The sequence below is a fragment of the Plectropomus leopardus genome, chromosome 5 (genome assembly GCF_008729295.1).
Source record: "Plectropomus leopardus isolate mb chromosome 5, YSFRI_Pleo_2.0, whole genome shotgun sequence".
Taxonomy (NCBI): Eukaryota; Metazoa; Chordata; class Actinopteri; order Perciformes; family Serranidae; genus Plectropomus; species Plectropomus leopardus.
In genome coordinates, this window is record NC_056467.1 from 3,210,019 (window position 1) to 3,237,971 (window position 27,953).

Sequence of the window (27,953 nt, forward strand, 5' to 3'; positions counted from 1 at the left end):
TGTAAAGTCATATGTGATATAATGGTTTTATTGCTGCTCCGTTCACATTGAGCACATCTCTCACTGTGATGTAACTCATGACCAGTATTTGAGGACTTAATCAGTTCACAAATGTTGACTTATTGGAAAAGAAATGGTCTACTTTGGCCCGAGTAATCAGGTTACGAACTGTTTGCATGACAAAATCAATCATCCCAGGCTGGGTAAAAGGGCAACGTAGCAGAACTTACAGTAACAATGATCCAACTGATTTACGAAAACAGTTGACTGCAGTCCAACAAACATCCTGGCGTTTTCGCCATGAAAGGAGAGCACAGAACAAAAGCTTAACATCCTAAAAAAGAGCACAAACTTTACGATATAATGAATGAACTCGAGAATATTTTTTTTCAGTTTTGTACAAACTGAATAAAGTGGTGGGTGGACAAGTTGCAGAATCCATTTACACCTGACTTGAAATTATTTAGATGTTTTTGAACTTTTCATCAGTTTTTGTCCTGATACATTTTAATTTTTATAGTTGGAAAAAAAAAGTTTTGAACCTGGCCTTTGCCTGATTAACCCTTTGAAACCAGGAGCAACATCACTTTCAGATGCCTTTCCGAAATATTTATACCTTTGAACACAGAGAAAAATGTGCAAAAAAAGGCAATAAGCAGCTTGGCAATAAATGAGGAGATTAAAAAATTAGTTTGCTAGGAAAAATGTCTAGGTAAAAAAAAATAAAAGAAAAAAAAATTGCAATGTTTATTTTTTTTTTTTACAGGTGCTCAAATTATAGTAAAATAATATATATAATAAAATATAATGAAAATATATCAGCTTTCCATTTGGGCATAATTATTATGTAATTATCATGATTACATATTTATTATTATTTTATATTTTATTTTTTAATTATTTTTAAAGCACTTTCCCTGGTTGTTTCTGTGTTTATTTTTAATTTTTCAATTTTCATATAAATTTTTGGGGACTTTTTAAAAAAAGAATATTTACTGCTTATTTGTGAGTCTTTCTCATTTGTCGTTCACTGCAGTTTTCTAGTGTTTTTGATAGAAATCAAACCAATTTCCTCATGTTTTAAGGGGTTATACTGTAAAAATTGCAGTCAGCTTTACACATTATATTAAACAACATGAAGTCCATAAATGATTGACTTATGGGGCTACCTGGAAATCCAACAGAGGGTTGCATGATGAGTGTGTGGGTGTGTGTGTGTTTGTGTGTGTGTGGGTGTATGTATGCGTGCGTGTGTGTGTGTGAGAGTGTGTGTGAAGCGGGGGTGGGTCTCTCTGTCAGAGGCTATTTAACAGATGCTGATTCAAGATCACCTCACATCTCAGTCAGTCATGGGTCGTCCTGGGATTCAGATTTGGCCATGGACACTGTGCGTCTTCTTGAGTTGGACGTCTGCAGGTCAAGCAGCGTCAGGACCGTGAGTTTACCCGTATTGTCAAAATGTGGCTGATTTGAGCATGAATTGGGTATTTTTCACTGCTTAATTTTAGAGTTTCTCTCCTGTCAGATCCAATGATACTGTGTGTGTATTGTTCTCTGGCTGCAGGCACTACATGGTCACCGTTCCCGCAATTCTTGAAGCCGGAGCTCAGACCAAATTCTGCGCGAGTCTCCGGCAGCCCAACGAGACTCTGGAAAATGACCGTCACTCTGTTGTCCGAGGATGCGCAAACGATCCTCCTCAAGCAGACGTCCAGTAAAGAATTTCACACCTGCACTGAGTTTCAGGTCAGCTCTCCAGCTCTCATTCATCCTCTAATGTCCACACCAAATGTGATGATTAAAAAAAACAATATTTTTTAAGTGTAAATGGGATGTCTAAACACATACAGTAACACAGAGTGGTGCAAAGTCACAGTATAAATCATCAGATGCTTTTAGTAATACAGCACACATTTGTGATATTATCTTTTTAACAAATCAAGGGAAAACAGATCACCTCATAAAGAATATTTTTAATAATAATCATGAATATTTTTGTAAGTTAAAATCCAAAATCTCCAAATTTCCAAACCACTGTGCCCTATTGGCAGGAAATTAATAAACATATCAACAATGTTTTGGGGTCAACACACTGTATACACGGTTATTTGAAGGGTGGAACATGAATAATAAGAAACTGGTGCAAACACTTTATTACTTCTTCTGGCAACAAGCAGAAAAGGCTGTCACAAGGAAATGGTTAAAATCAGAGCTACCAACCATTAAAGGATGGATAGAAATTATATATTGAATATATACAATGGAAAAGATGTCATTTCCCCAAAACTCCAGAAAGAGAAGTTTTTTCCAGATTTGGACCATGTGGACTGAGTACAAGGTCGGATTTTAGCAAACTGTGGAATAAATAATAATAAATGATAAAGGAGGAGTGAGAAATATATTATATATATATATTATTATTATATTATATCGGTGTTGTACTATGATATACTATGATTTATTTGTTATTTTTCTTTTATACAGTGTAGTTTCTTATATGAAAGCTTCCCAAGTTTCAGTTGTTTCAAAACTTGGATTAATGCCAGAAAACAAAAAACCTTTGGAGGAGCTAGACTGTATAATGGATATTTGACACTTTGCAATTTCTTTTTACTCATTTTGCGTTTGCACAATGTTATGTGAACTGGGGATGAAAACAATCAATCGATTATTGATTAATCGGTTCCAAAAATATATCAGCTTTCCATTTGTGCATTTGAAAATAATTATATAATTAGCACATTACATATTTAGAATTATGTTAAAAAAAAATATTGTAATTTTAAGCACTTTTCCTGGTCATTTCAGTGATTTTCTTTTTTTTAAAACAATTTTCAGGTAATTTAAGACTGTATAATGGATATCTTTGCAATTTTTTTCCTTGTTTGCACAGTGCAGTGTGAACTAGGGATGATAACAATTAATCGATGATCGATTAATTGGTTGTTAAGAATTTAATTGAATGTGTGAAATTAAATCTAATTTAAAATATGCAATAAAATATATGCATTATGTTGCTGTGAGCGTTGACTCAGGATATAATGCATTTTGTGTTGTTAAAAATAAGCATTGTTTTTATGTTTTTTCAAAAATAATTAATCAAATAATCAATCATTAATTTTACAGAATAATAAATTAAAAATGTGCTTCCAATTTGCAACCGTAATGTGAACACAGTCGCAATAATACAGTAACTATGTACTGTGAATGAATGTGAAATTAATGCTTTTCCTAAATAAAAATTAAAAATTATAAAGTCAGAGGCCATAGCTCTTTTTGTTTTTCTGTCACAGGTTCCTTTGGTGCAAAAACAAGTGGTTCAGCAATTCGATGTGGAGGTACGAGGCGACACATTTTACTCCAAAGAGGTCAGGAAAGTCTTGATCAGAGTCTATAAACCAATGACGTTCATCCAGACAGACAAACCGCTCTACCTCCCTGGACAAACAGGTAACCCTGAGGTGATGATCTGTGATGTTTTAGGCTTACACAATACGATATTATAAACAAAATTTCCTCTTTTACAAATAAATGCAGATGTGCCTGCAGAAATGGGTTTTTTCAAAATTTACTATGTCATCATGTCCTATAGAAAGACATTTTTTTAGCATTTGAAATTAAATCGTGTGCAACCATGTACAGCACAAACATGTAGCTGGCTGACTGACATGAGCTCTCGCAGTTAGTGAAAAAGTGCATTTCGAGGTTAAAATCGCACAAACACCCACAGACTAAAAATAATGGACGTGGCTACTGTGATGTAGTGGTTTTTGGGCTCCTGTTTTAAGGCCTTAAGTTTGGCATTTGGGCCATCGCCATTTTGTTATTTTGAAGCCAGAAGTGACCATATTTGGGCGAGAGGGTGGAGCTGTGGAGGAGCCAGGAGTGGATCTGACGCTGCGTTCGAATCTACTCGGAAGTCGGATCTTTACGACTTCCGATTTGAAAAAGTGCACTGGAGCGGACACTGAAGTCGGTGCGCCGACTCGGAAAGTCAGAGAAAAAAATCTAGCCCGACTTCACCGAGATTCGCTCATCTGACGTCACACAACAATGACAGCATCCGCTGAAAAGCCGCACGTGAACAGTAAACTGTAAATTATGAAATCTAAAAGCGTGACAGCAAAATATTTTTATTAAATATAACGAATGGAAGAATTCACTAAACATCATGTGTTCGCACAGCAATGCTACAGTAGCGTTCGTAAGCTATATATATTGTAGTATATAGCTATATATAGTACTAGTAGAAGGCAGTTTGTTTGAGAGTACAAATACAAAGTAAAATTAAATATATAAAGGCCGTTTAATTTTCTTGCCGCCATTTTTATGATACTTTTATGATACCTCCGACATGGTACGTCTGGAGCGCTCTGGAGTCGGACATCAGAGTTTTCAACTCGGAAAGATCCGACATCCGAGTTGATTGGATGTCGGATCTTTCCGAGTTGTTTGGAGAGCAGCACGACTGAGGAGCTGAGGACACGATCAGCAAAAAGCCCAGCACTCGATTATGCGTAACTTTAAGCCTTAAAGAAATGTAAATTATTCTAAAAAAAGTTTCTTGCATGAGGCTGTAAACATGTTTATTTCTGCTGTGACGTTGAGTATTTTAACACGGGCGTCTCTGGGATTCGGAGGCAGCCTCAGGTGGCCATTTAACAACTGCAGGTTTTGGCTCTTAGTGTTGGCGTCATTTTTAAGAATCAGAGGTTGCAGCTTGTAAACGACACTTTGGGGTGGAAAAGTACCACTATGAAAAATGTTATGCCGGTATATCTGAAAGAAGTAAAGTTGGCATGTATAAAATGTCTTTTCCTTTTGTTCTGCTTGAACATTATACATTGAGAAATAATTGGCGAATAAACCAAATAATAATAATAACGAACCGACACGCCACAGCTGCTCAAAGAGGACAATACTCCGTCCCAGAAACATCATCAGTCTAAAACAATGACTGCAATCATGAGCAAAAAGATACAAAAAAAACCCCAAAAATAATGTAAATGCTAATAGTATATTATTATGGCAACAGGAATTTGTCATGTAAGTGTGACGGTGAGGATGTTGCCTAATTTCTGAGCCTACAGACGGTCCCATTCACTAAACTTATAGGATGTTTCACGCTGCTTTCACACAAAACACTCCCGTCTTCACTTTTGCACACTTATTTTCCACTTTTTTCTTTCTTATTGCTCTTTTTAATCTTTTTGTATTTTGTTGTTTGTTTGTTTGTTTGTTCTCTGTACAAAATGTACATATCTTTATTATTATTATGAATATTTAATTCAGCTGCTTGTCTCTTATTTGCTGCTGCAACAAAACAGTTTCCGTCACTCTGGATTAATAAAGTATTTCTATTCTAAAAAAGTCATCTGAAATCTTTTTGCATTTCTCTCAGTGAATTTCAGGGTCGTCACACTGGACAGCAAACTGAGACCCGCCGAACAGCTGGTGAGTGTTTAACAGCCTCTTCTGTTTGGATTTAATTTAATTTGTTACTCCAATGATTCGTTTAATACCGTGTGATAATGACGTCATGAAGGTGCTCTTTAAACAGAGCTGAGTCAGCTCCTGTTGAAGCTCAGGGGTCAATAGTACAACTACAGCCCCGTTAGGTAAACCCGCCTGTGCCGCTTTCAAGGCTTTCTAACATTTCTGTTGACCCAGTGATAAACCCATCACCCTTTTTTCACAAATATTATTGCAAATAATCTCATTTGAATTGAAAATAACTATCAAATAATAGAAACTGTAAAACAGAGCTGTTCCTTTTTATGTTAATGTGTCACACATTTCATATTTTTTACCAGAGTTATTGATTTCCTAATTTAAAATGACAGGCAGTCGTCACCTTCCACTGCAAATAAAACAAATTTTCTTTTAACAAATCTCCTTTATTTTTCTTTGCAGTACAATATCATCGAACTTGAGGTAAGCCTGACGAGAATATCCACACTCTTATCATGAAAATCTGAAAATATCAGACTTAAAGTTTTTTTTACTTCTTTTGTTAGTATATAGTATTACAGTATAGTATTTTTAAGTATATTACTGTCTTCAAAGCCAAACTTTATGGAGAAGAACTGTAATTTTACCTCAGTGAACACAGGAGCTACTGCTGCCTCGGTCAGTTTGTGTTGTTGTGTGACTTTTAATTAGATCGCAGGAGCGCCTGTGTTCAGTGAGCTAAAGTGATTTTTCGGCTGGTTTGGTTTGGTTTGGTTTGGTTTGGTTTGATTTGATTTGGTTTGGTTTGGTTTGGTTTGGTTTGGTTTGGTTTGGTTTGGTTTGGTCGGTAACACACTGATGATGATAAGTACCTCATACAACCTCACTTTAAGATCTATTTCATATTTCTTTTTCGAACTACATTATACTTATTAAAAAATGATATTTTGCAAATATATATACTTATTTTTACAGTGATTTACGTTTGTATATTTGCAATTATGCTCTGATATCAACATACTGGTAACTATTAGCTTGCCTGTACAGTGATCACGATCTATTTAGTGAAAGTTTTTCTGCACACTGCTCTGTAAAAAAACAATTTTATTTTACTCGGTACAACGTCCATTGGACCGAACTGTTGTACTGAGTATTTAATAAAATTGTTTCTTTGCAAGTACAGGACAGTGTGCAGGACCCCTCTTCTTTTACCTGCGTGTTTTTTCTCCTACGGACCTGTCCACATAATTTTTGAAGGTGTGCACTGGCCTTTTTATTGAAGTACACACAGAGTTTTTTTACACTAGAGTCAACAAATACAATTTAACATCCAGTTTCATCCACCATCCTGCTGTTATCAACAGGATTCAAACAGCAACAGGATTGGACAGTGGGTGAATGAAACATCCAATTCGAAGATATTGCAGCGATCTTACGCCTTGAACTCTGAGGCCCGTGAAGGAGTCTACCGAATAACTGTGAAGATGGAGTTAGAGACAGCACATCACAGTTTCAAGGTGGAGAAATATGGTAAGCTGTTTTTTATTTTTAGGCTTTCATTTCAGTCCATTTGTACTGCAGAAAGAATGCTGATAACCATATTTTGTCCCCAGTTTTGCCTAAATTTGACGTAAAAATAGATACATCTTCCGAAGTGAGCATTGAGCAGGGCGTAATCAAAGCTGAAGTATGCGCAACGTAAGTAAAAGCTCTTTTTAGTCTTCTGAAATAATTAAATGTAGGACCAGTTCAGTGAGTGAATGTCTTTCAACAACACTGTTTTTTTTTTTTTTTTTGTGAATCTACGCAGGTATACGTACGGACAGCCCGTGCCCGGCAGTGTTAAAGCTAAGCTGTGCCGACCTATTAGTGTCCATGGTACCAGATTCCGTGTTATCACCCCCGAACATCCGGAGGGAATCCCTGATATAACTGCCCCATGCCACAAGGAGACAAAGCAGGTACAGTTGCTATGGCAACGGTCTCATATCCACTGAAATAAGGTGCATACAAGGGTCAACAGACTGTATGTGCTGTACATGTAACATACGGTGCAGCTTTAACACAACGTTCGACTACGTTTATAATGTTCTGTCCCAGTTCAGATCTGGTCTTTGACAGTGAAAAATGACTCGTTTGATGTTCAGTACCGTTGACCCAAAATCCTGTAGCTCGGTTGTTAACCAGAAGTAACAGGAGAGCGCACATTAGTCTAGTATTAGATGCTTTTTAACAACTTTTTCTACATGTTTTTGTCTTTCGTACACACACAAACAGAGTTTTTGGTCACTGAAAACGACATTTTGGAAAACCCTGGCCAGGGTGGAGATATTCAGAAACTCCGTTTTCAGTGTTTAAGTTTAGACAGCACAGTTTTTTGGCTTGCCTCCTTTGTTTTTGACGTCAGAGTGCATTGTTATCTCTGCTCCTCATCTCTGAGACAGATAAAGACATTGACACTGTATTAAAAGTCGAGTCAGTATAATTAGCAAAACAACATTTCTACTGTATTTCTGCCGAATGTCATGCACGGCACGCAGAAAAAAACAGTCCAAAAACCCCGCTCCAGTGTGGACAATTTTAAACCAGCAGTTATATTTAGTTACATTTTTTAAGGCAGTCGGTTACCTTTCTTTTTTTTTTTTTAGGTGAAACCATCTCATTAGATTTAACAGTGTTTGCATTTGAATTGTTTTTGTAACTTTAGTGCTGAAAAGGTGAACAAATTTACAGAATTTCAGAGTGTTGTGACCAGTTTAAAGATTAAATTACACTTTAAAATGAATGTATGAAGGGGTAATAAAGGTAAAAAAACAAAAAAAACGGGAAGTTTGAAAATTCAGGTTTTTTTTAATTGCACCTAATTTTTTTTATTGTGCTTTCTAGACGGACAAGAAAGGCTGTGCCACTTTTACCGTCCCAATGGCTAAGTTCACAAAACTTGCGCAGAAGGTGTTACGAGATACACTCGAACTCAAGGTCAAAGTGGAAGAGGAGGGGACAGGTAAGTCTTCAAATATTTTAGATTTCATCTTTAATGAGTCATCGAAATCAGTATATTAGCAGAATTACAATGCCATGTGAAATAATATGGCCTGCGCGTTGTTGTAACATGAAGGCTTCTTGTGCAGGTATTTCACGCCCACAGGAGAAGGGTATAGGGATTTCATACGTTATTGGAAAGCTGTCGTTCGTTGACACGCCAAAGATTTATAACCAAGGATCAAATTTGGAAGGAAAAGTAAGAAAAATATAACACTTCTTCAGTGTGATTCTACACAGCTGGACCAATGTGCATTCCCAGTGATGCATATTTGTGTTTCCAACAGGTTAAAGCGGTTCATTACAATGATACGCCCATTCCCGACATGCCTCTGTACCTGTTTGAGGGTGAAAGGTGGTCAGCAAGTCGGCTCCAGAATCTCACAACTAACAGCGATGGTGTCGCCACTTTCTCTGTTAACACTGCTGACTTTGACCGGGACATTGAACTCCACGTAAGTAAGAAATAGACCTGCGACAGTCTGTAATTCAACATTTTTGAGAGGCACCTGGCTGCAGAATGTGGATGTGGCGAGGCCTCGTTCATCCCTACGAGAGCTGCTCATCATCAGCAGATGAAGCTCTATTTCTGGGTGCAGAATCAGCGTAAAATACTTGGATCTACAGGCGCACAGAGCGTGCATGCTATAGACTCACAGCAGCTGAGTGCGCTTGAGCGGGTAACTTTCGCCAGACTTCCCAGATGTTTTTGAGCTGGTTGGTTTAAATCTGTCTAAATCAGTCTGTTTCCTGATGTAAGTCAATGGGGAAAAGTCTTTTTGGGCCTGTGGGCATCACATGACCGACCCAGATGGTGTAATTCACTTTTTGCCACTATGTGAAATTTGCATGCGCACTTCCTGGGGGCTTGATTGGAAAATGCAGACTTCCGGCTCAACACTGGAAATCTTGCCCATCACGCAAGGCATCATGGGGGCTAGGGATCTGCAATATTTCAGTGATATTTTATTATATATATGATATTTTTATACCATTTAGAAAAAAATATAAATATGGGAGAAGTCTTAAGAAAACAACAATTTTGAATAAAATACTATACCAAATTTAGCAAATTATTATTTCCAAATTGGCTTTTTTTTCTCTCAAATAAAACAAACATGATTCCCTTGTAAGTGCTGAGATCTTACGGATCTACTATCTAACGGAGATCTTCCTGCGCATATTCTTACAGAGGTCCTTGTGTCTGCAGCTTGGCAGTCTTGACACGGTCCTTAAGCTGCAGCCGCCATATTAGAACTGAATCTGAACAAAAACCGAACCTTTCTTCCAATTCAGCCACAATGAGCTCATTTATTGTGTTTTTTTTTCTCTACTATCTAGATTAGCAGCAACCCGACGCTGGCCTACGCCGGTTATAGAGTGCCATACTATGAGGATGCAGATCACAAAGTGTCCATGGTCCAAACTTCTTCTCCTGATACTAAAACAGTCAGCTTCCTGGAGGTGAAGACGATTGATAAAACACTCCCCTGTGACAAAGAACAAGACATCTCCATCCAATACACTGTCGTCGGAGAGGCTCAAGGCTCCATGGATCTTATCTATCTTGTGAGTGCTAAGGCCATCTATTTTTCGGTTTGTCTTCCAGGGAAGTTGTTTTTAAAATAACCTTTACTTCAGATTAGGGATGTCTGGCCTTTAATGCTTAATGCCATTTAGCAATTTACTCAGTGACACTGGAGATATAAAACATGATCCACAGAAGCTTTTGTTTTTCAGTGGTACATTTAAATATTTTAGCTTGGACTATGTAGAGTAATAGTACGCAACTTTTATCAAGTATCATTAGTGCTTGTTAGTTGTGTACACTGGACTGGAAACACTGAGAAACAAATCTGCTAAAGAAAACTGTATTATTGTGTGTTAATATTAAGAGGTGAGCGCATCAGAATTAATACTTGGCAGCATTAAATATCCAGTCCGGTGTGATTAAACCGATGCAGAATCCTGACCGAGTTTTAGGAAAGAAAATATCAAATCTATGCAGCAGAAGCAGAGATATAGTCTTTTTTATTGGGTGTGAATGCTGAAAGCAGGCTCTGTAAAAGCACGTTATCTCTATTTTTTTAATACAAAAGATTGCTCATCTTTCATAAATTAGTATAATTCACTTTTCTGTGACATTCTAGTTTTTCCCACTTTTTCAATTCCTACAATTTCACCGTAGTCTTACACATTAGAACCAGCAACGCAGTGAAACTTCAGCATTTAAAAACAAAAAATAGTATTCCACATCGAATATCATTGGTATTGTTCAACTTTTTAATTCCATTTATACTAATAAGACCCTTTAACCCTTCCCGATAACGTTGTAATCTGCTCTTAAAGGGAACATATGATTTATTATCGTTCTCATTTTCTTTTCCCCAGGTCTTATCCAGAGGAGCAATTGTCACACAAGGAGATCAAGATGTTGAGATTCAAGATAAATCAGGTGAAGAATAAGGTCTTTAAATCAGCGTAGCCAGAAAATATCGAACTTATTGATCTATGAAGGCATGTAAATGATGACCGTCATCAATAACAGTTGCTGTGTTGTTTCAGTGAATGAGGGTGAGGTGTCCTTCAAGCTGACAGTGACTCCAGAGATGGCGCCAGAACTTCAGGTTGTGGCATACGCCATCCTCCCCAGTGAGAACGTGATCGCCCACAGCGCCGACTTCTCCGTTGAGAAATGCTTCGGTCACAAGGTGAGTATGAAGAGAAAATGTGTGGCCACATCCGTCCTCGTCAGATGTGAGTGTAGAATCAAAATGTACCTCGCATGTGGTGTCATCAGAATAAGAAGGATGTCGAAAAAGCTCATTTCTAAATAAACATGGATTTATACCAAAATCTTACAATATGAAACTCCTTTTGCCAAATTTGGACAAGAAAATACAATTTTAAAGCTTGAAAGGGATGATGACAAACTAGCAGCAAACTGCACTCAGGCTCCACTCAGAGCCATTCTCCATCCCTCTATGTATCCCTGAAATTATAAATAAAAAAACTTTAGGACAGTGGGTTTTTGGCAGCATAGCCTATTGTTAATAAATACATAAAACATGTTGCTTTACGTGATTCTCTGTCTTCAATGTGAATTGTATGAAATCTTTACGTTTAGCGCCCCATAGCAAATTCTCATGAGACAGATTTTAATGTAAATGTGAAAAAAGTGTCTGTGTGAGGCTGTTTCCCCACTCTGTACTTCAGGACACCAATATAATGCTGTCAGCTCAATTACAGGTCACTGATTTAATTACATAATTACATTTTTAGGCAAAAATTCACATTCGTATCAGGCTGAAAACATCATAGGTTCTCATACCAAAGTCCAGATGATGGGACGTGTCTTTTCTGTGTGTGTCAGGTGTCCCTGGAGTTTTCTCCGCCCTCAGCTGTCCCAGGAGAGGAGATCACCCTGCAGGTGAAGGCTCAGCCAGACTCCCTGTGTGGTGTGAGCGCCGTCGACCAGAGCGTCCTCATCAAAGAGCCGGAAAAGACTCTGGATACAGACAAGGTAACTGCTATTACCAAACAGAAAAAGATGCCATACATCATCAGTACCTCAGTAGTTACAGTTTTCACTCTGCTGCTGTCCCCTGGTGTCATTGTTAATCTTTACTACTTCTACCAGTTTAGCTGTTCAGTGCAGTTGAATGCTGATTTTGTTGTTATTTTTACCCAGATTTAAGCATGTTGTTGTGAAAATGCTGCAGGAGTTAAGATCACATATGTGAGGTGTATCTGCCTGATAGATAAAGGCACTGTTCTGACAAATATACGCTATATGCTTTAAGATAAAAGAGTAGACCCTAAATCCTAAGGCCGGAGATATACTTGCTGTTTAACCGTACGTGTCCAGCCGCGCCATGAGCGTTTTTGTATATATACTTGTCTATACGCAACGCGCGTTACGGGAGGATACCTGGACTACTAGACAAAAGATGAACAAGTAAATAAGTAAGGAAACAGATAAAATGATTAATAAATAACATCATAATAGCTATATAAATAAGTAGATGAGTAATTAGTAAAATGTGCAAACTGTTAAAAAAAGAGGGAAACTAAGGATAAAAACAGAAATTAAAATGAATAAACCTGTAAAAATAATAAAGAAAGTAGTAAAACTGTAAACCAGACTAAATATACCACCAGTGCTGCTGTTCATGTCATTGAAGAGATGGACCTGGATCGCCCCCTGGTGTCTCGCTGCAGTATAGGTCATAAAGCCCGCCCCTCTATGAATGGGACACAGGGCAAACTAAAAACTCTAATTGCACGCCAAATAAATTTTTCTGAAAGTTGTTTTCTGTCACTGAAGTTTGTTCTCATCGCCCTGATGTTAGTTCAAGTGATCGTTCTTATAAGTTCGGTTTTAATGAGTCATTGATGATACAAAAAGGGGATTTTCCGCCATGACTGACAGTTGTGACAGCCAATCCATGCGCTTGCATTCAGTAGAGCTGCTTGCGATTGGTCCCACAGGTGTCCCCACAGCGGATATTGCTACTGGGCAGACAGGGGAGTGGTTGATCAGTCTTTCTACTGGGCAGACTATCGCTACTGACGTCACCAGCGCAAGATGGTAGTGTCCGTTTCTGGGATATTATACTACATCTCGTTTCCATGTCAGGTTAATTTTTGAGGATGCACACCACCGAGGTGCCAAACCAACGCAGGGGACGCATGGCAGCATCGTGCGTGCATGTACACGTAGTTAACAACAGGTTTATCTACGGCCTAAGAGTTCCCCAACTGTCAGATGTACATAGAAAAACATATATGTCAGTTTACAGTTTTGAACCACACCTTTCTTTTCAGATATTTAACTTGCTGCCCGTCAGAAAAGTATCCTATATTCCATATGAAGCTCGAGATCCTGTAGAGTGCTTGCATGTGAGACCAAGAAGATACGTTTTGCCACACCCTGAAGCTAGAGATGATGCTTTTACAGTTCTCCAGGTAATTCCTGCACAAAAATCAATGTGCTACATAGAGTTTCTACTTGTAAGATTAGTTGTTTGACATATAATCAACTTTTCCGTAATACCTGTGTGTTGTTGGATTATCTAGAATGTAGGGCTGAAGATGGCAACTAACCTGGTTATCCAGGTGCCTGCATGCCTCAAGTATAAAGGAAGAGAGTACCACCAGGGCCGCAGAGGTATGGTAGCTTTTTTTTCTCTCTCTATCAAGTGACACATGCAGAAGATTTTCCAGCGTTAAAACAGGTCACCGTGCCATTGCTTTCATCCTCTTGAGATAAAATATTTCTGTTTTTTTTTTCAGGTATTTCTTTAGCATATGACGCTATGCCTGCTCCTGGAGTTGCCAGAACAAGGGTACAAGTGATGTCAAGCAGAGTGTATGGTGAGGCGGGGTCTGCAGGAGGTTCAGGTGGAGGCTCTCCTGATCCTCCACCAATAGAGACAGTCCGCACTTTCTTCCCTGAAACCTGGATATGGGACCTGGTGGAAGTTGGGTGAGTGAGTTGTGAAAAGTGAATTTTTGACCCAAAGACTTGAACCTAATGGCTCAGAAAGTCATTTTATGTCATTTGTAATGCTAAGGAAAAAAGTCTTTATCATTTTACAGTCATGATCTGAATGATTGTGTATTGTTGATATATCTGAATCGTGTAAGTATGTTTTTGCAAGTTCCCAAAATGTGTTTGCGTGTATCTGCTGATCCAGGGAGACTGGAACAAAGGACGTGCCCTTAACTGTCCCAGACACCATCACCACCTGGGAGACGGAGGCTTTCTGTCTGTCCTCTGAGGGATTTGGCTTGGCTCCTCGTAAAGAGATCACCGTCTTCCAGCCTTTCTTCCTCGAGCTCAGCCTGCCCTACTCCATCATCCGAGGGGAGCACTTTGAACTGAAGGCAACCGTCTTCAACTACCTGCCCAACTGCATCATGGTAATGAAAATGAAAATGTACCAAATGCTGTAAAATACTTTCTGTTCATCCAATATTTGTGCAGAAAATAGTTTTATAATACCTGTTCTGAAAATTTGTAACCAAGTTAGACTCTTGTGCTCTTTCTTCTCCGAGAAACACAAATTGTCTTTATATGCTGATGATCTCCTTTTTTATATTTCTGACCCAAATGAATCCAAACATAGATGCATAACAGACTCTAATTGTTTGGGCTGTAAGTGGAACTAAAAAACAAAGTCATCTTCTCATTAAACTGATTGTAACAGAGTGTACCCACTCCCCTTTTTAATGTGGAATCAATACGTATAAAAAGCACTTTTAAATCATTGTTGACGCCTGTAATTGATCGCTGGTGAACGTTCTTGCTGGTCCTGCCGTCTCTGTCACAGTGACAGGGTTACCTATGTTCATGTAAATATTTGCATTTTCGAAATATTGGTGAGTTTTCAAATTGCTTGATAATTTGAGGTTTTGCTTTTAATTGAAAACTAAAAAAATTAAAATTGAAACAAAAAATTTTAACAAGATGAACCTTCAAAAGGTCAGTTATCCAATCTCATGCTGCATCCTGGACAATTGTCTGTGATTGCTATACATCTCCAGATTCAAAATATATTGTTGTCTCTCTTGAACAGGTCAATGTGGCTCCAGCCCCCTCCTTAGATTACAACCTCACCCCCCTCTCTGGTGACCAGTACACATCCTGTTTGTGCGACAATGAGCGCAAGACCCTCAGCTGGACCATGGCCCCTTCAGCTTTGGGTGAGAGTCAAGCTTTCATCCACACTAATATGAAAAGTTGAAGGCTGTCAAAGTGGGGAAACCTTTTTCATCTCTACGAAATCAGTGAGATCTATCAAAAGCCTTTTTCCCACTGCATTAAAAAACCCACTAACACCTGTTAACATTAAACTTTTGGATGTAATGGGAAAGGTTACAATTGGTATTCAAGCACATGTCACATGACTCTGCAGTAGTCACAGGCATTTATTGGACCTGGCTCTGACTGGCAGTGATGGGAACACAACACCTGGGTGAACGTGCTAAATTTAGCCCCTTTGCTGGCGAGACGAAATGATGGGGCCACTCCAAAATACAGTCCGTCCGCCCAAGCAGCGCTCAAACATTGATCGAAATTAGTCTGCATAAAGTTTGCAAGAGAGACTGTTGAAGAGATACAAAAACTAAGTAACCGCCGTAAAGTTTTCACTGGCCTCCATGCTGCTTTCTTCTGTTTACTAACCTGTTTTCTGGCCTGTCCGTGACATAGAACATGACACACCAATAAAAAAACAACACACACACACACACACACACACACACACAGAAGCACACTCCTCTGCTGCACAGCGGTGTACACAACTCTGGTCTACTGGCAATGGGAAAGCAGTCTATTGCTTATTTTTAGTGTGTTTTCTAGTATTAAAAAAACATGCGTGCACTCATTAATTTTGGTGAAATTGTTTTTTCTTTGGTGGGGGGCGGCATATAATGATACTCAGCGAGAAAGGCAAGGAAGACAGAGGGCAGAAGACATGAAGCAAAGGTCCCAGTCTGGACTCCAAGCAGGGCCGCTGTGCTGAGGACTCAGCCTTAATATTTGGTGCTCTACCCGTTAAGATACACTGTGTTTGTTGATCTTTCTCAGGGGTTGTGAACGTGTCAGTGACTGCTGAGGCTGTGACATCCCAGACTATGTGTGGCAATGAGATTGTGAACGTGCCAGACAGAGGTCGCATCGACAAGGTCACACGATCTCTTATAATAAAGGTTGGTGACTCAAAAACGAGAGAAAAAGTTTCTCCATCAACCGGATCAAAGTATGACGCTCACAATATTTCTGTTTCTCTCAGGCTGAAGGAATTGAGAAGACAAGGACCTACAACTGGCTGTTCTGTCCAAAAGGTAAGTGTGGTTTATACCAAGCAAGGCCCGTCAAACATCGGACAAGAAGGATAGTATACGTTCGGAGGAGTTTTGGGGAGATCGCATGTAAACAATTTTATAGAGATTCACCACTTTCAGATACCATAGATTCATTTAATGTAAACGCTTGAATACATTTAATCAACCAAAAGGAAAACCACCTAATTTTGTGACACTGTTCTTTGTATGGCATGGGTCAGATTTTCAGTCTGACCTGTTTATATTCATGATCCAGTAAGCATTTGTTTGTTTTCTATCTGTACACAGGAAATGCTCTGACTGAGGAGGCAGATGTACAACTTCCTGAGAACGTTATTGAAGGATCTGCCCGCGCTGTACTATCAGTCCTGGGTAAACAAATGAATCATTTTCATTGAGTTTCTTTAACCAAACAAATTCTGACATGACAGCAGGCTTAACTCTCTTGTTAATTTAGGCAATAATAACAAAAATAGACATCTGTGGCTAAAATCGCCTTTTGGAGATATTATGTTTTCATTAATATCAGTGTTGTTGAACGATTTTGAATCCTCATGTTTTCACCATAAACTGAGATACAAAGTGTACACAGAGAAAATCCCCCCTCCCGTAGTAGATTAATTTGGAAATAGCCTACTTGCTGGCTAAAACACTATTGGACGTAGTAAACTTTAATCCAAATTTGAACATTTTAATGAAACCACATGGAAATTCCATATTAAAATATATGGAACATGTGCTTTGCATGTTTTTCACATGTGAAATCCATATGGTTTTTCTGTTAATAATATTACCAAATTAGAAATTAAATTGTTTTTTTTTGTTTGTTTTTTTTCAGATCAAAATATAAAAAATGCCGTATCAAAATGCCATATTAAATCTGATTATGGTGACACAAAAATCTTTTCAGTTGGTGTAATGACATAATATAAACTCTGTGTCTTTCACGCCCATTTAGAAATAAATGTCAGGTTAGTTAGTGATGTGATCAGGCTTAGAAAGTCTGTTTTTGTGCAGGTGATATTCTGGGCCGAGCTCTGCAGAACCTGGACGGGCTGCTGAGGATGCCGTATGGATGTGGCGAGCAGAACATGGCGCTGCTGGCCCCCAACATCTACATCCTCCAGTACCTGAGAAACACACAGCAGCTGACTCCAGCCATCAAGGAAAAGGCCACCAACTTCCTGACCAGTGGTGAGTCTCTGCTGGTTTCATATAAAAACAAACCTGAATATGCCAAATCCACCATGTGTAACAGTTTGGAGTTGTTGGCACAAAAAACAGACAATGTGTATAATTGTCTCAATTAAAGATTACACATCAGGGGCCCCCTGTGTGCCGACAACAGGAAACACACTATAGGCCCACATGTCATTCTCTCTACTGTCAGCTGTTCAGTAAAGGCATAAAATTCACCAAAAATGTTGTTTTTCTTTACGTACATTCACGCTTACATCGTAAACAGATTTACTTGCGATCAGGAACTGTCAAATGTCATAATGTGTGTATCATAAATGCCATAATGAGCATGTTTCTGTTGAAATACAGGCTACCAGAGGCAGCTGAACTACAAGCACCATGATGGCGCTTACAGCACATTTGGAACAGGAGCGGGAAATACCTGGTAAGAGCATCACTGATCTCCGTCATCCGAGTAGATAATGTGATTGTACTGTAGATCACACTGCTACAGTCATCAGCATGCTATGAAAAACATGTTTTTAGCCAGTCCTTCACCCTATTATCCCATGGATCCTTAAAAAGTTTTAAAAGGCATTGAATGTATTTATCTAAAAATAAGGCCTTAATTGGTATTGAAATGCTTTAAATCAATATTTATATGGTCTTAAAATGGGAATGGGATTGCATGGGATTTTATGAATCAGTTTTATGTTAAATCTTAGAATGGTAACATCTCTTTAAAAAACAAACGAAATGCCACTTACATTTGATGTCACCCTTGCATACATGGGAAAGTACAAATTCAATCCACTTTAACTAAGATTTTGCATCATAACTGAAACCAGTACAAGAAAATACATATTTTATGCAGAAAGATTTTACAAACTCACCAGAATAGGAATGACTGCAGAGGAATTTCACTACAGTGAGAGGCACAAAATCACCAAGAAAACCACTTTGAATTCTGTTACGCCACGGTTTACACTATTGGACAAAAAAAATCCTGTTTTAGGTTACAGTAGAAATTTGGCCAACATTGTCCCCAACCTCCTGTAATTGTTTTTTTCCCCTGAAATTTTGATTATTGTGACACTGGTCTGAAACTTCAGTCTTTAAAACTCTTGAATCTAACTCTCCTTACACTGTAGGAATAAGGTTGGCGTTTAAGACAAGCTGAAGAGACTTTCACATTTTGTTCTACAACGTAAAATACATCAATAAACACCCCACTCACAAACTTTGAAACTTTTAAGCATCTTAAAAAAGGCAGTTGTTAACAAATGGCTGAATGAGACTTCAAAGCGTGATCACGCTGAACCGTGTCAAACACGACTTTACAGCCTCGAAGCGGTGGCGACGCGACCGTAGTGTAGTTTGTTTATAGCTGAGTGGTAGCTTTCTTCTTCTGGCGATTGCATTTAGGCCTCAAAAATCCTAAAAGTGGTGTAAATTTGTGAAATTTATCTTGCTGAATAAAAAGTGTAAGTATCAAACCTTTGTTCGCCACAGAGTTTATTTCCTGCAAATAATCGAAAATCCAACAGAAAAATCCTAAAGGCTTTTTGACGAGAGAACCTCCGCACGGACCTACAGAAAAACCGCCGAGGCACTCTGTCTAACTGTCTTTTAATACGCTCAGGTTGACTGCTTTTGTGGTGAGATCGTTTGCCAAAGCCCAGTCTTTCATCTTCATCGACCCAACAAAGATTGAGAAGTCTGTGGAGTGGCTGAAAAACAGACAAAGGAAAAGTGGCTGTTTTGAACCATCAGGAAGCCTCTTTAACAACAGAATGAAGGTAAGATAAGTCCCCAAGTCTAGAGACTTAAAATGACTAATCATAACTGAACCTTAAATCAGTCAGACATGTTAATTTTCACCGAGTAACATCTTTCTGTAGCAGCAGTTAAACACAAACAGACCATCATGACTTTCATTTATTGCTCAGTTGTAACTAAAACCAGCCAGGGGCCAATTTCAGGAAAGTTGCAACATGCAAGCAGCAATTTACAACATGGGAAAATTTGACATGCAACTCATGCATGAGCTTTTGGGAGTCACAGCTGATTAGAAATGACTTTTGTGAGTTGAACCCTGTGCTGGAAGTGGAGCGATGATAATGTCTGTGTGATTTTTTCCAGGGTGGCGTTTCTGATGAAGTGACGCTCAGTGCCTACATCACTGCTGCCTTCCTGGAGATGAATACGTCTGTGGAAGTGAGTGGACTCTTTGCAGTAAAAAAATATATATATTTTTTATTTTTAAAGTGTAAAATGCTGGATGGAAAAAACATCTTTACAAGATGAATACAAATCAATAACTTTTACACAGACAAAAGTTGGTACACTTTTGGATATATTTAATGACCGTTTTTAGATAAATGTAAATCTTGTTTGTTTATTTGCTTGAAATGTGTATCCCTTTAGGCATTGCAGCCGCGTGGTTGACATTTTTTGCAATCAAATTCCTTTACTAAAAATGAAACCCAATTTCATTTTATTTAGATCTTTTCATATAATGCATTTTAGTTATTTCATAATACTGTAATTCTATTCAGTTCCATTTTTATCATATTAAATTGACTATTTTTTTACATTTCAAAACAGATTTCAGATTCATTATTATTTGTATTTATTTTTATTTGTGTATTTTTAATATTTATTTTGTATATTTATTTTATGATTTATGTTACTTTCGTTTTCTGATTTTTATTTTATAACTTTGATACTTTGTCTTTACTGTATATTTTATACAATTTTTTTAGTAGATTCTTTTTTATTTGTAATCTTTATATTTTTATTTATTTTTTTCATTATTGTGTGAAGTCACTTTAAATTTCGATTTTTTTTTTATTTTTGTTAACATATTCTATAGTCTATAACATTGTATATTTATTTTGCAAAGGCATTTCTTAGTTTGAGTGTTAAAGGCTTAAAAGGAGCATTATATTTAAATTTTTACAGCATGGCACCACCTATAAAGTACAGTTATAAAATACTGACAAATTAACTTTTTAGAATCTTTTTATATGTGCCAGAACATGAGATAACACAAACCAACACACAGTAGTAACAGGACTGTCAAACAATCAACGGCAGCACAGACAATAGAAAACAAACAACATCCAAAGCAAAGTTTTGTTTTAAAAAAAAAAATGTAAAGAGTTAACACCATTTTACACAGCGGTATGTTCTTGCATTAAACGTTCAGCTTTTGTTGTGGTTCGGCTTTCGTTTTCGTTTTCGTTTTAGGGGCCTGAAAATGTAAACTTTTGAAACCATGTTCCAGAGTATAATTATTTGAAAACGCCACCTTGTCCGTCAGCGTGTGAACTGGCAGTGAGCGGATGCTGTGAGAACGGTGTCCGCTAACTAGTGGCCTGGCATGCGGGTTTTTTTTTGCAGATCTGTGTACACAAGGATTTATTTCACAGTGTTATCACAAGAACGCTGATTTTTTTTAAAAGGAAAGACTTTCCGTTTTTAGTGGAGCCGTTCTCTTTATAACGTGGCCTTAAACTCGCTCTGTTCTGTTGGTTAGGATTAAAGACTGCATTAAAAACCGCATTAAAAACCGCATTAAAAACCGCATGTGACGCTGATATTTGTTAGTGGTGGTTTGTTTTTGTTGATGCCATTTTTTTTTTTTTGGCTACCACTAAAGTATTCAGGTAAGTGGTACGCGTTAATACTTGACTTAACTCCTGCCTTATTTCTGTTTCCTGTGTCCTGTGAGAAACACATGCTGTGCTATTGGTTTGTATTATTCCTCTGTTCATCGAAGTTCTTCGACTTAGTTTTTCTAAGAGAAAATTATTATGAAATAGAATAAACTTTTTGTGTTTTGGTCAATAAAATCAGTGATGTCTTCAGAACGTTTACTAAAATGTATTTTTACGATCTGTTCTAGGCGCCTGAGGTGAAAGAGAGCCTGTCTTGCCTCAAAGAGTCCATCGGTGACCTCAGCAACACCTACACTACGGCTCTGCTGGCGTACGTCTTCACCCTGGCGGGAGACATGGAGACCCGTGCTCACCTCCTGAATCACCTCGACTCTGTTGCCATACACGAAGGTGAGTCGCCCTCCTAAAGGAGATCATGGCTTCATTACTGTGACTGTAGCTCACCTTGTGGCTGGTCGTCTGTTTGGATGTTTTTAGGAGGTCTCCTCCACTGGTCTCAGACAGCAACGGGAGACGTCGCCTCTCTGTCTGTGGAGATCAGCTCCTATGTGATGCTGGCCAAACTCGGCGCCTCTCCTACCACCGAAGACCTGGGATACGCCAGCCGCATCGTCAGGTGGCTGACGAGCCAGCAGAACTATTACGGAGGCTTCTCCTCCACACAGGTACAGCACGAAGAGCGTTAAGCTGAACTGTAAGATACATTTTTAAACAATATGTTGTTAAGTTTTACTTTAAAAAAAGACAAATTTGGCTTATGCCACATCGTTTTTGTGTTATGGTTTTCAGAATTCTCTTTTTTTCGGACAAATATGATGAAAAACGAAGGTAACTGAAATGTCGATGGCACATAAAGTCTTTTTTGTAATGTGTGTTTTAGGACACTGTGGTGGCTCTTCAGGCTCTGGCTCTTTACTCCACTCTGGTGTTCAGTCCAGAGGGTTCAAGCACAGTGACGGTCCAGTCTCCCAACGACAAGCTGACGTTCAAGGTGAACCAGAACAACAAGCTGCTCTACCAGGAGCAGGTGCTGAAGGACGTTACAGGAAAGCACCACCTGACAGTGCAGGGCACTGCGTGTGTTGCAATGCAGGTCAGTGGTCACTGCAGCTCCCTCTACATCACAAATACTGCGAATATAACTGTGCCCCAGTGTGAGCAGTTCGTTAATACAGAAAGTTTGAAAGTGCAATACCTCCGATGCACCTCTACTTATGCTTTGTTTAATTTGGGGTTGTTTCTCGTTTTAAATAGATCATTTTAACTAATTTTAATTAAGTTATTAAGTAGTGAAAGGGCAATACTGAAACAGGTATATAGAAATTTAGGACATGTATTTATTTTAACTTGTTTTATTATTCCACTCATGGAGGATCTTTATCCTTATGAAGTACATTAAGGATGTGTGATCCATTTCCTAGACTAATATTAATCTTTAAGACTAATCTTGAAGCATGTTGAAGTCCTATTGACATATCTTTAGTTGGCACTGGTTCACTTTTAAAGATTTATAGCATCCAAATATTTCACCAGACAATTCAACAACTCCTCCTTATGGAAAGTCAGGGTCAGATATATATAACAGCACGTCATCTGCATAGAGGGAAATATTTTGCTTTAAAATGCATTAATACCTTTGGTGCTGACATTTTTTCTTACTTAACTACTACTACCAAACTAAACTACTACAACTGTTACTAAACTAAAAGATAAGAATGATTTTTGTGCATAGGTGTAAAAATGGGAATTATTCTGGAAAATTTAGTCCATAAAAAGCAAAGGTTTCAGTTACAGCAAAGGCTGTTTACATTTCACAGTATTATGTAGGTCGGTTCTACTCCACTCTACTCACAATTTAGCCAATTTACATGTATTATTATTTTTGCTTTTTCTTATTCACTGCTTGTTTAAGTCACCGCATCTCCGGACACAACAGCACGGATGAATTTCCGTCTGCATGCACATTTTTTCAGTCTAACATTGTTGAAAGAGAGCAGCTAATGTTGCTGTAAGAAGTTAGCAAAGTGAGATGCCCGGCAGGGATGTTGTGTTTCTTGAGTACGGCTTTTGTTTGGTGTTTAACCCGACTTTCTCCTAAAACAAACAGATGATTTATTCCCGAGTGAATAGCGTTATCCTCAAAGTCATCATCTCCCTGATTGTCAATATGAACAATCTAAACGAAGGAAAGTCTTGAGATTCTCTTTTTCTTCTGATTATGAATATTGAACTTTTTTTGTGTGCCTCTTCCCTAGATTTCTCTTCACTATAACGTCCCAACTCCGACAGATTTCACAGCCTTCAGGGTCGAGGTTAAATCCGAGGCCGACTGCAGCAGCAGGATGCCCAAACTCACTCTGAAGCTCAACGCCCTGTAAGTAATCCGCAGTCCCACATGCAAAGAAATAACTGAAATTTTTGACCAACAGTCCTCTTCATCTATCATCCAAAAACAAGAAACTGATGGTAGATGGAGAAGTATTTACAGTTTTGGAGTTAAAATTTAGCTCAAACAAATTTAAACGGGTGATTCTCATGAAAATAGTACAACGCATGGCAAAAAATAAGTATTATTACAGTACAATATTATTATATATATCAAAGAGGATCTAATTTCACTATTCAATTTGAAATTATAATCCATGTGCACATTTCTATTACCGTAACATGATATAATAACTAATATCAATTAAACTGTCCAGTTTTAAACACATTTCTGTCATTTTAATGAATTTGCTTGATTATTTATATGCTAAGGATGCATTACAGTAATTTATTCAAAAAATCTGTTTATAAAATATTTTAAAAATACTATTTTGGTACTTAACCATGAACTGTACCACATAATACACAGAGTGGACTTTCAGATAGAAGTTTCATTTTTTCTGTTTTCATGAGCATGTCCCTAAAATCCTTAAAGACGTAGCTTTGATTTGCTTTGTGAGAATCACTCACACGGTAAATGAAGTCTTCCCAAAGCCCCAGATTAACATCACATTTTTGCGGTTGCTTTACAGATACAGGGGAAGGCAAAGTTCTACAAACATGGTGATCCTGGATATCAAAATGCTCTCTGGATTTATCCCAGACCCAGAGTCCATAAAGAGCGTGAGTTATTACAATATCTTTAACCTTTAGTGGAAATCGAGTAGTTGTTGAAGAATTTTCCCGCTGATTATCGTCTCCTCACAGCTCAAAGTTGCCCCGATGGTGGATCGAGTTGAACAGAAGGACGATCACGTTCTGGTGTACATTCAGGAGGTGAGTCGGCAGGTTTCCATTAACACTTGAATTGTGCAAACTGAAATTCCTTATCCGGGGTCGGGTCGCGGGGGGCAGCAGCCTAAGCAGGGAAGCCCAGACTTCCCTCTCCCCGACCACTTCGTCCAGCTCTTCCCGGGGATCCCGAGGCGTCCCCTGGCCAGCTGTGAGACATAGTCTCTCCAGCGTGTCCTGGGCCTCCTACCGGTGGGACGTGCCCTGAACACCTCACCAGGGAGGCGTCCTAATTAGATGCCCGAGCCACCTCATCTGGCTCTTCTCAACGTGGAGGAGCAGCGGCTCTACTGAGCTCCTCCCTGATGACCGAGCTTCTCACCCTATCTCTAAGGGAGAGCCCAGACACCCTACGGAGGAAGCTCATTTCGGCCGCTTGTACCCGCGATCTCGTTCTTTCGGTCACTACCCAAAGCTCGTGACCAGAGGTGAGGGTAGGAACGAAGATTGATCGGTAGATCGAGAGCTTTGCCTTTCGGCTCAGCTCCTTCGTCACCACGACAGATCGGTGCAGAGTCCGCGTTACTGCAGACGCTGCACCGATCCGCCTGTCGATCTCTCGCTCCATCCTTCCCTCACTCATGAACAAGACCCCGAGGTACTTAAACTCCTCCACTCGGGGAAGGATCTCGTCTCCGATCTGGAGAGGGCACGCCACCCTTTTCCGGCTGAGAACCATGACCTCGGATTTGGAGGTGCTGATTCTCAAACTGAAATTGTGAATACAAAATAAGTCTAATGGAAACAGTCAGTTTGGAAAAAAACTGGCATTTTAGGGCGATTCAAAAAAGCCATATTTTGAAAAACTGGAACTCTTTTTATATGATAGTCGGCGGTAATGTGACTTTATGGATGCCAACCGCCATTCAACTCAAATAAAAAAAGAAAAAGTACGACAAAGTCACATGACATTGTGACGTGTGTGGACGGAGGACGAGACGGAGACTTTCTAAACTCGCAAAGAAATTACGGCCATATTAGATTAGCTCTATTGAGAGGCTGCAACAGAAATAAACCTGCCAATGTTTTGAACATCCATCGCCATGGTTACTAGAATGAAGAAAACGTGTAACATCACTCAAACGCACACTGGAAACGCAGTCATCTTGCAATTGTGTTTTATCGAAATTTCGAAAATATTGCTTATAGTGAGAGATTTGTTTCAATACACATTATAAATTTTGGAAACTGATTGTTGAAAACATGTTACAAAGACCTTTTACTATATAGTACTAAACGTTGACTTAACGTTAACGTATAGTACTTAACGTTTTTTCACCATTTTCCTGTTTTTAAGATTTTTGGGCGGGCCTAAAACCATAGCTCGATGACGCTCTGGAGCGACTCTGAGCATAACCCCGCGCCTGATAATGTAGCAGTATAAAAACGAGACGCTTCATTAGCATACTCCCGCGATTGGGCGTGGCCTCCGCTGCTCCAGTGGACACGCCCCCAACATTTTCGGATCACTTAATCACTTTGTTACTGATTGTATCGTCTTTTTTTCTTCCAACAGTTGGCGAAGGACATTCCCATCAACTACAGCTTAGTGCTCTTACAGGAGCTCCCGGTGCAGAACCTGAAGCCGGCCGTGGTCAAGATCTACGACTACTACCAGACAAGTAAAAACTCTAAATCCCTTCGTGCAAACACGCACACAAACGTAGAGCTGTACGACAAACTCAGTTGAATTTGTATTTGTATAATTTTAAAGCTTTTGTCTTGCGTACACTGGGTCAGATTCTAATACTTTAACACCCAAAAGAAGGAATGAAATTTCGTTTTTGAGAAAGACACAGCATGCCGGACAACCTCGTAAACAAATGAGCCAATATTTATATATTTAACCTTGCGAAAAGTTTATGAACATTTAACAAATGGTTTTATTAGAAACTAAAATGTAGTTGTACGCAGGTTTGTGTCTTCATTGATGTATTTATTAACATGTGGATACATAGAAATGAAGGCTGCTTTATAAAAGTAAAATATGAAAACAGTAAAAATAGTCATAATAATATAAAATGTGACTAATTAGAAGTTGAAATGATGACAGACACTGTACATTTATGACAACTTAAATTTGAAATTAAATCTACTTACATTTTAGTGTGTTATCAGCCACTTTTTAAATGTTTGTATGCTGTTTTTTATGCCTCTGCGTTTTCGGGTTGTCCATTCCTCCTTCTGTGCGTCCCATTCTTGTAAACAACATCTCAGAGAAAAGTTCCTCAAATACAGCCCAAAAAAATCACTTGGACTCAATGATGATCTGATAATATTTTTGTGGTCATAGGTTAAAGGTCAAGGTCACTGTAGCCTTGCGTCCATCTCATTCTCATGAACATGAAATCTCAAGAATACCTTGTGTGAATTTTTCAAATTTGGCACAGACGTCCATCTAGACTCACCATTGAACCAATTATATTTTGATGGTCATATGTCAAAGGTCAAGGTCACTGTGACATTGTCTGTCTCATACTAGTGAACACGATATCTCAAGAGCACCCTGAGATATTTTTTCAAATTTGGCACAAAACGTTCATTTGGACTCCAGGGTGAAATGATTAGATTTTGGTGTTCATAGGTCAAGGCCAAGTACACCGTGACCTTGCATCCATGTCATTCTCATGAACACGATATCTCAAGAACACCTTGACAGATTTTTTTCAAATTTGGCACAGACGTCCATCTGGACTCATCATTGAACCAATTATATTTTGATTGTCATATGTCAAAGGTCAAGGTCACTGTGACATTGTCTGTCTCATTCTAGAGAACACGATATCTCAAGAACACCTTGAGAGAATTTCTTCAAATTTGGCACAAACGTCCATTTGGACTCTGGGGTGAAATTATTAGGTTTTGGTGTTCATAGGTCAAGGTCAAGTGCACCGTGACCTTGCATCCATCTCATTCTCGAATATAGAGCTGTAAAACAACGTGAGCAGTTAATTGGAACTGGGATTTTGCAGTAGTACGTGTTGACAGAATATTATAGTAAGTTTGGACTCACTTTTGTCTTTTCCAATCTTCTTCTTTGTCTCCTCTCAGGTGAACAGGATGATACAGAATACACCTACCCTTGTGTCTCAGGTAACAATCTTAATTAACACAAAGACGCACTACGGCAATATTTACGACGAAAAACATTTTAACCCCTAAACCACAAAATTATGTCTTAAATTTGTCAGAACCACTCACAAGTATTTGGATCGCAGTCAAAAAGTTATTATAATAAACCAATAAAATCAAATGAAGTCTTTGCAGTGAATGTTTATTTTGTTTGTTTTGCAGGTTGAAGAATGAAATCTGGTCAGTTCTCGAGCTGTCACTGATTCCTGTATAATTTAAAAAGACTTCAAAAGACTCCGAAGAAAAGATTCGCTTGTTCGTCCCTCGTTCGTAACAGCTGTTTCAGACGTCAAAGGTGTGCGGACAATAAAATAATGTTCTCTCAATGTTCCACTCAAA

At 38.5% G+C, this 27,953-nt stretch overlaps 1 protein-coding gene across 1 annotated transcript; it reads left to right on the forward strand.

Moving 5' to 3' along the window:
• Positions 1-1,324: 1,324 nt before the first annotated feature.
• Positions 1,325-27,953, forward strand: LOC121942809 (alpha-2-macroglobulin-like). Its single transcript, XM_042486074.1, is given in 37 exon segments — positions 1,325-1,435; positions 1,565-1,652; positions 1,654-1,746; positions 3,294-3,450; positions 5,402-5,454; positions 5,914-5,934; positions 6,816-6,981; positions 7,065-7,149; positions 7,262-7,412; positions 8,338-8,455; positions 8,583-8,692; positions 8,781-8,948; positions 9,835-10,062; positions 10,885-10,948; positions 11,059-11,204; positions 11,867-12,016; positions 13,321-13,461; positions 13,573-13,663; positions 13,789-13,981; positions 14,193-14,418; positions 15,075-15,201; positions 16,088-16,209; positions 16,293-16,344; positions 16,633-16,716; positions 17,362-17,538; positions 17,893-17,968; positions 19,166-19,322; positions 19,666-19,740; positions 21,434-21,596; positions 21,684-21,871; positions 22,087-22,299; positions 23,462-23,580; positions 24,224-24,314; positions 24,399-24,467; positions 25,999-26,104; positions 27,534-27,575; positions 27,777-27,953. Coding segments are annotated over 37 exon segments (4,401 nt in total). The 5' UTR covers positions 1,325-1,349; the 3' UTR covers positions 27,782-27,953.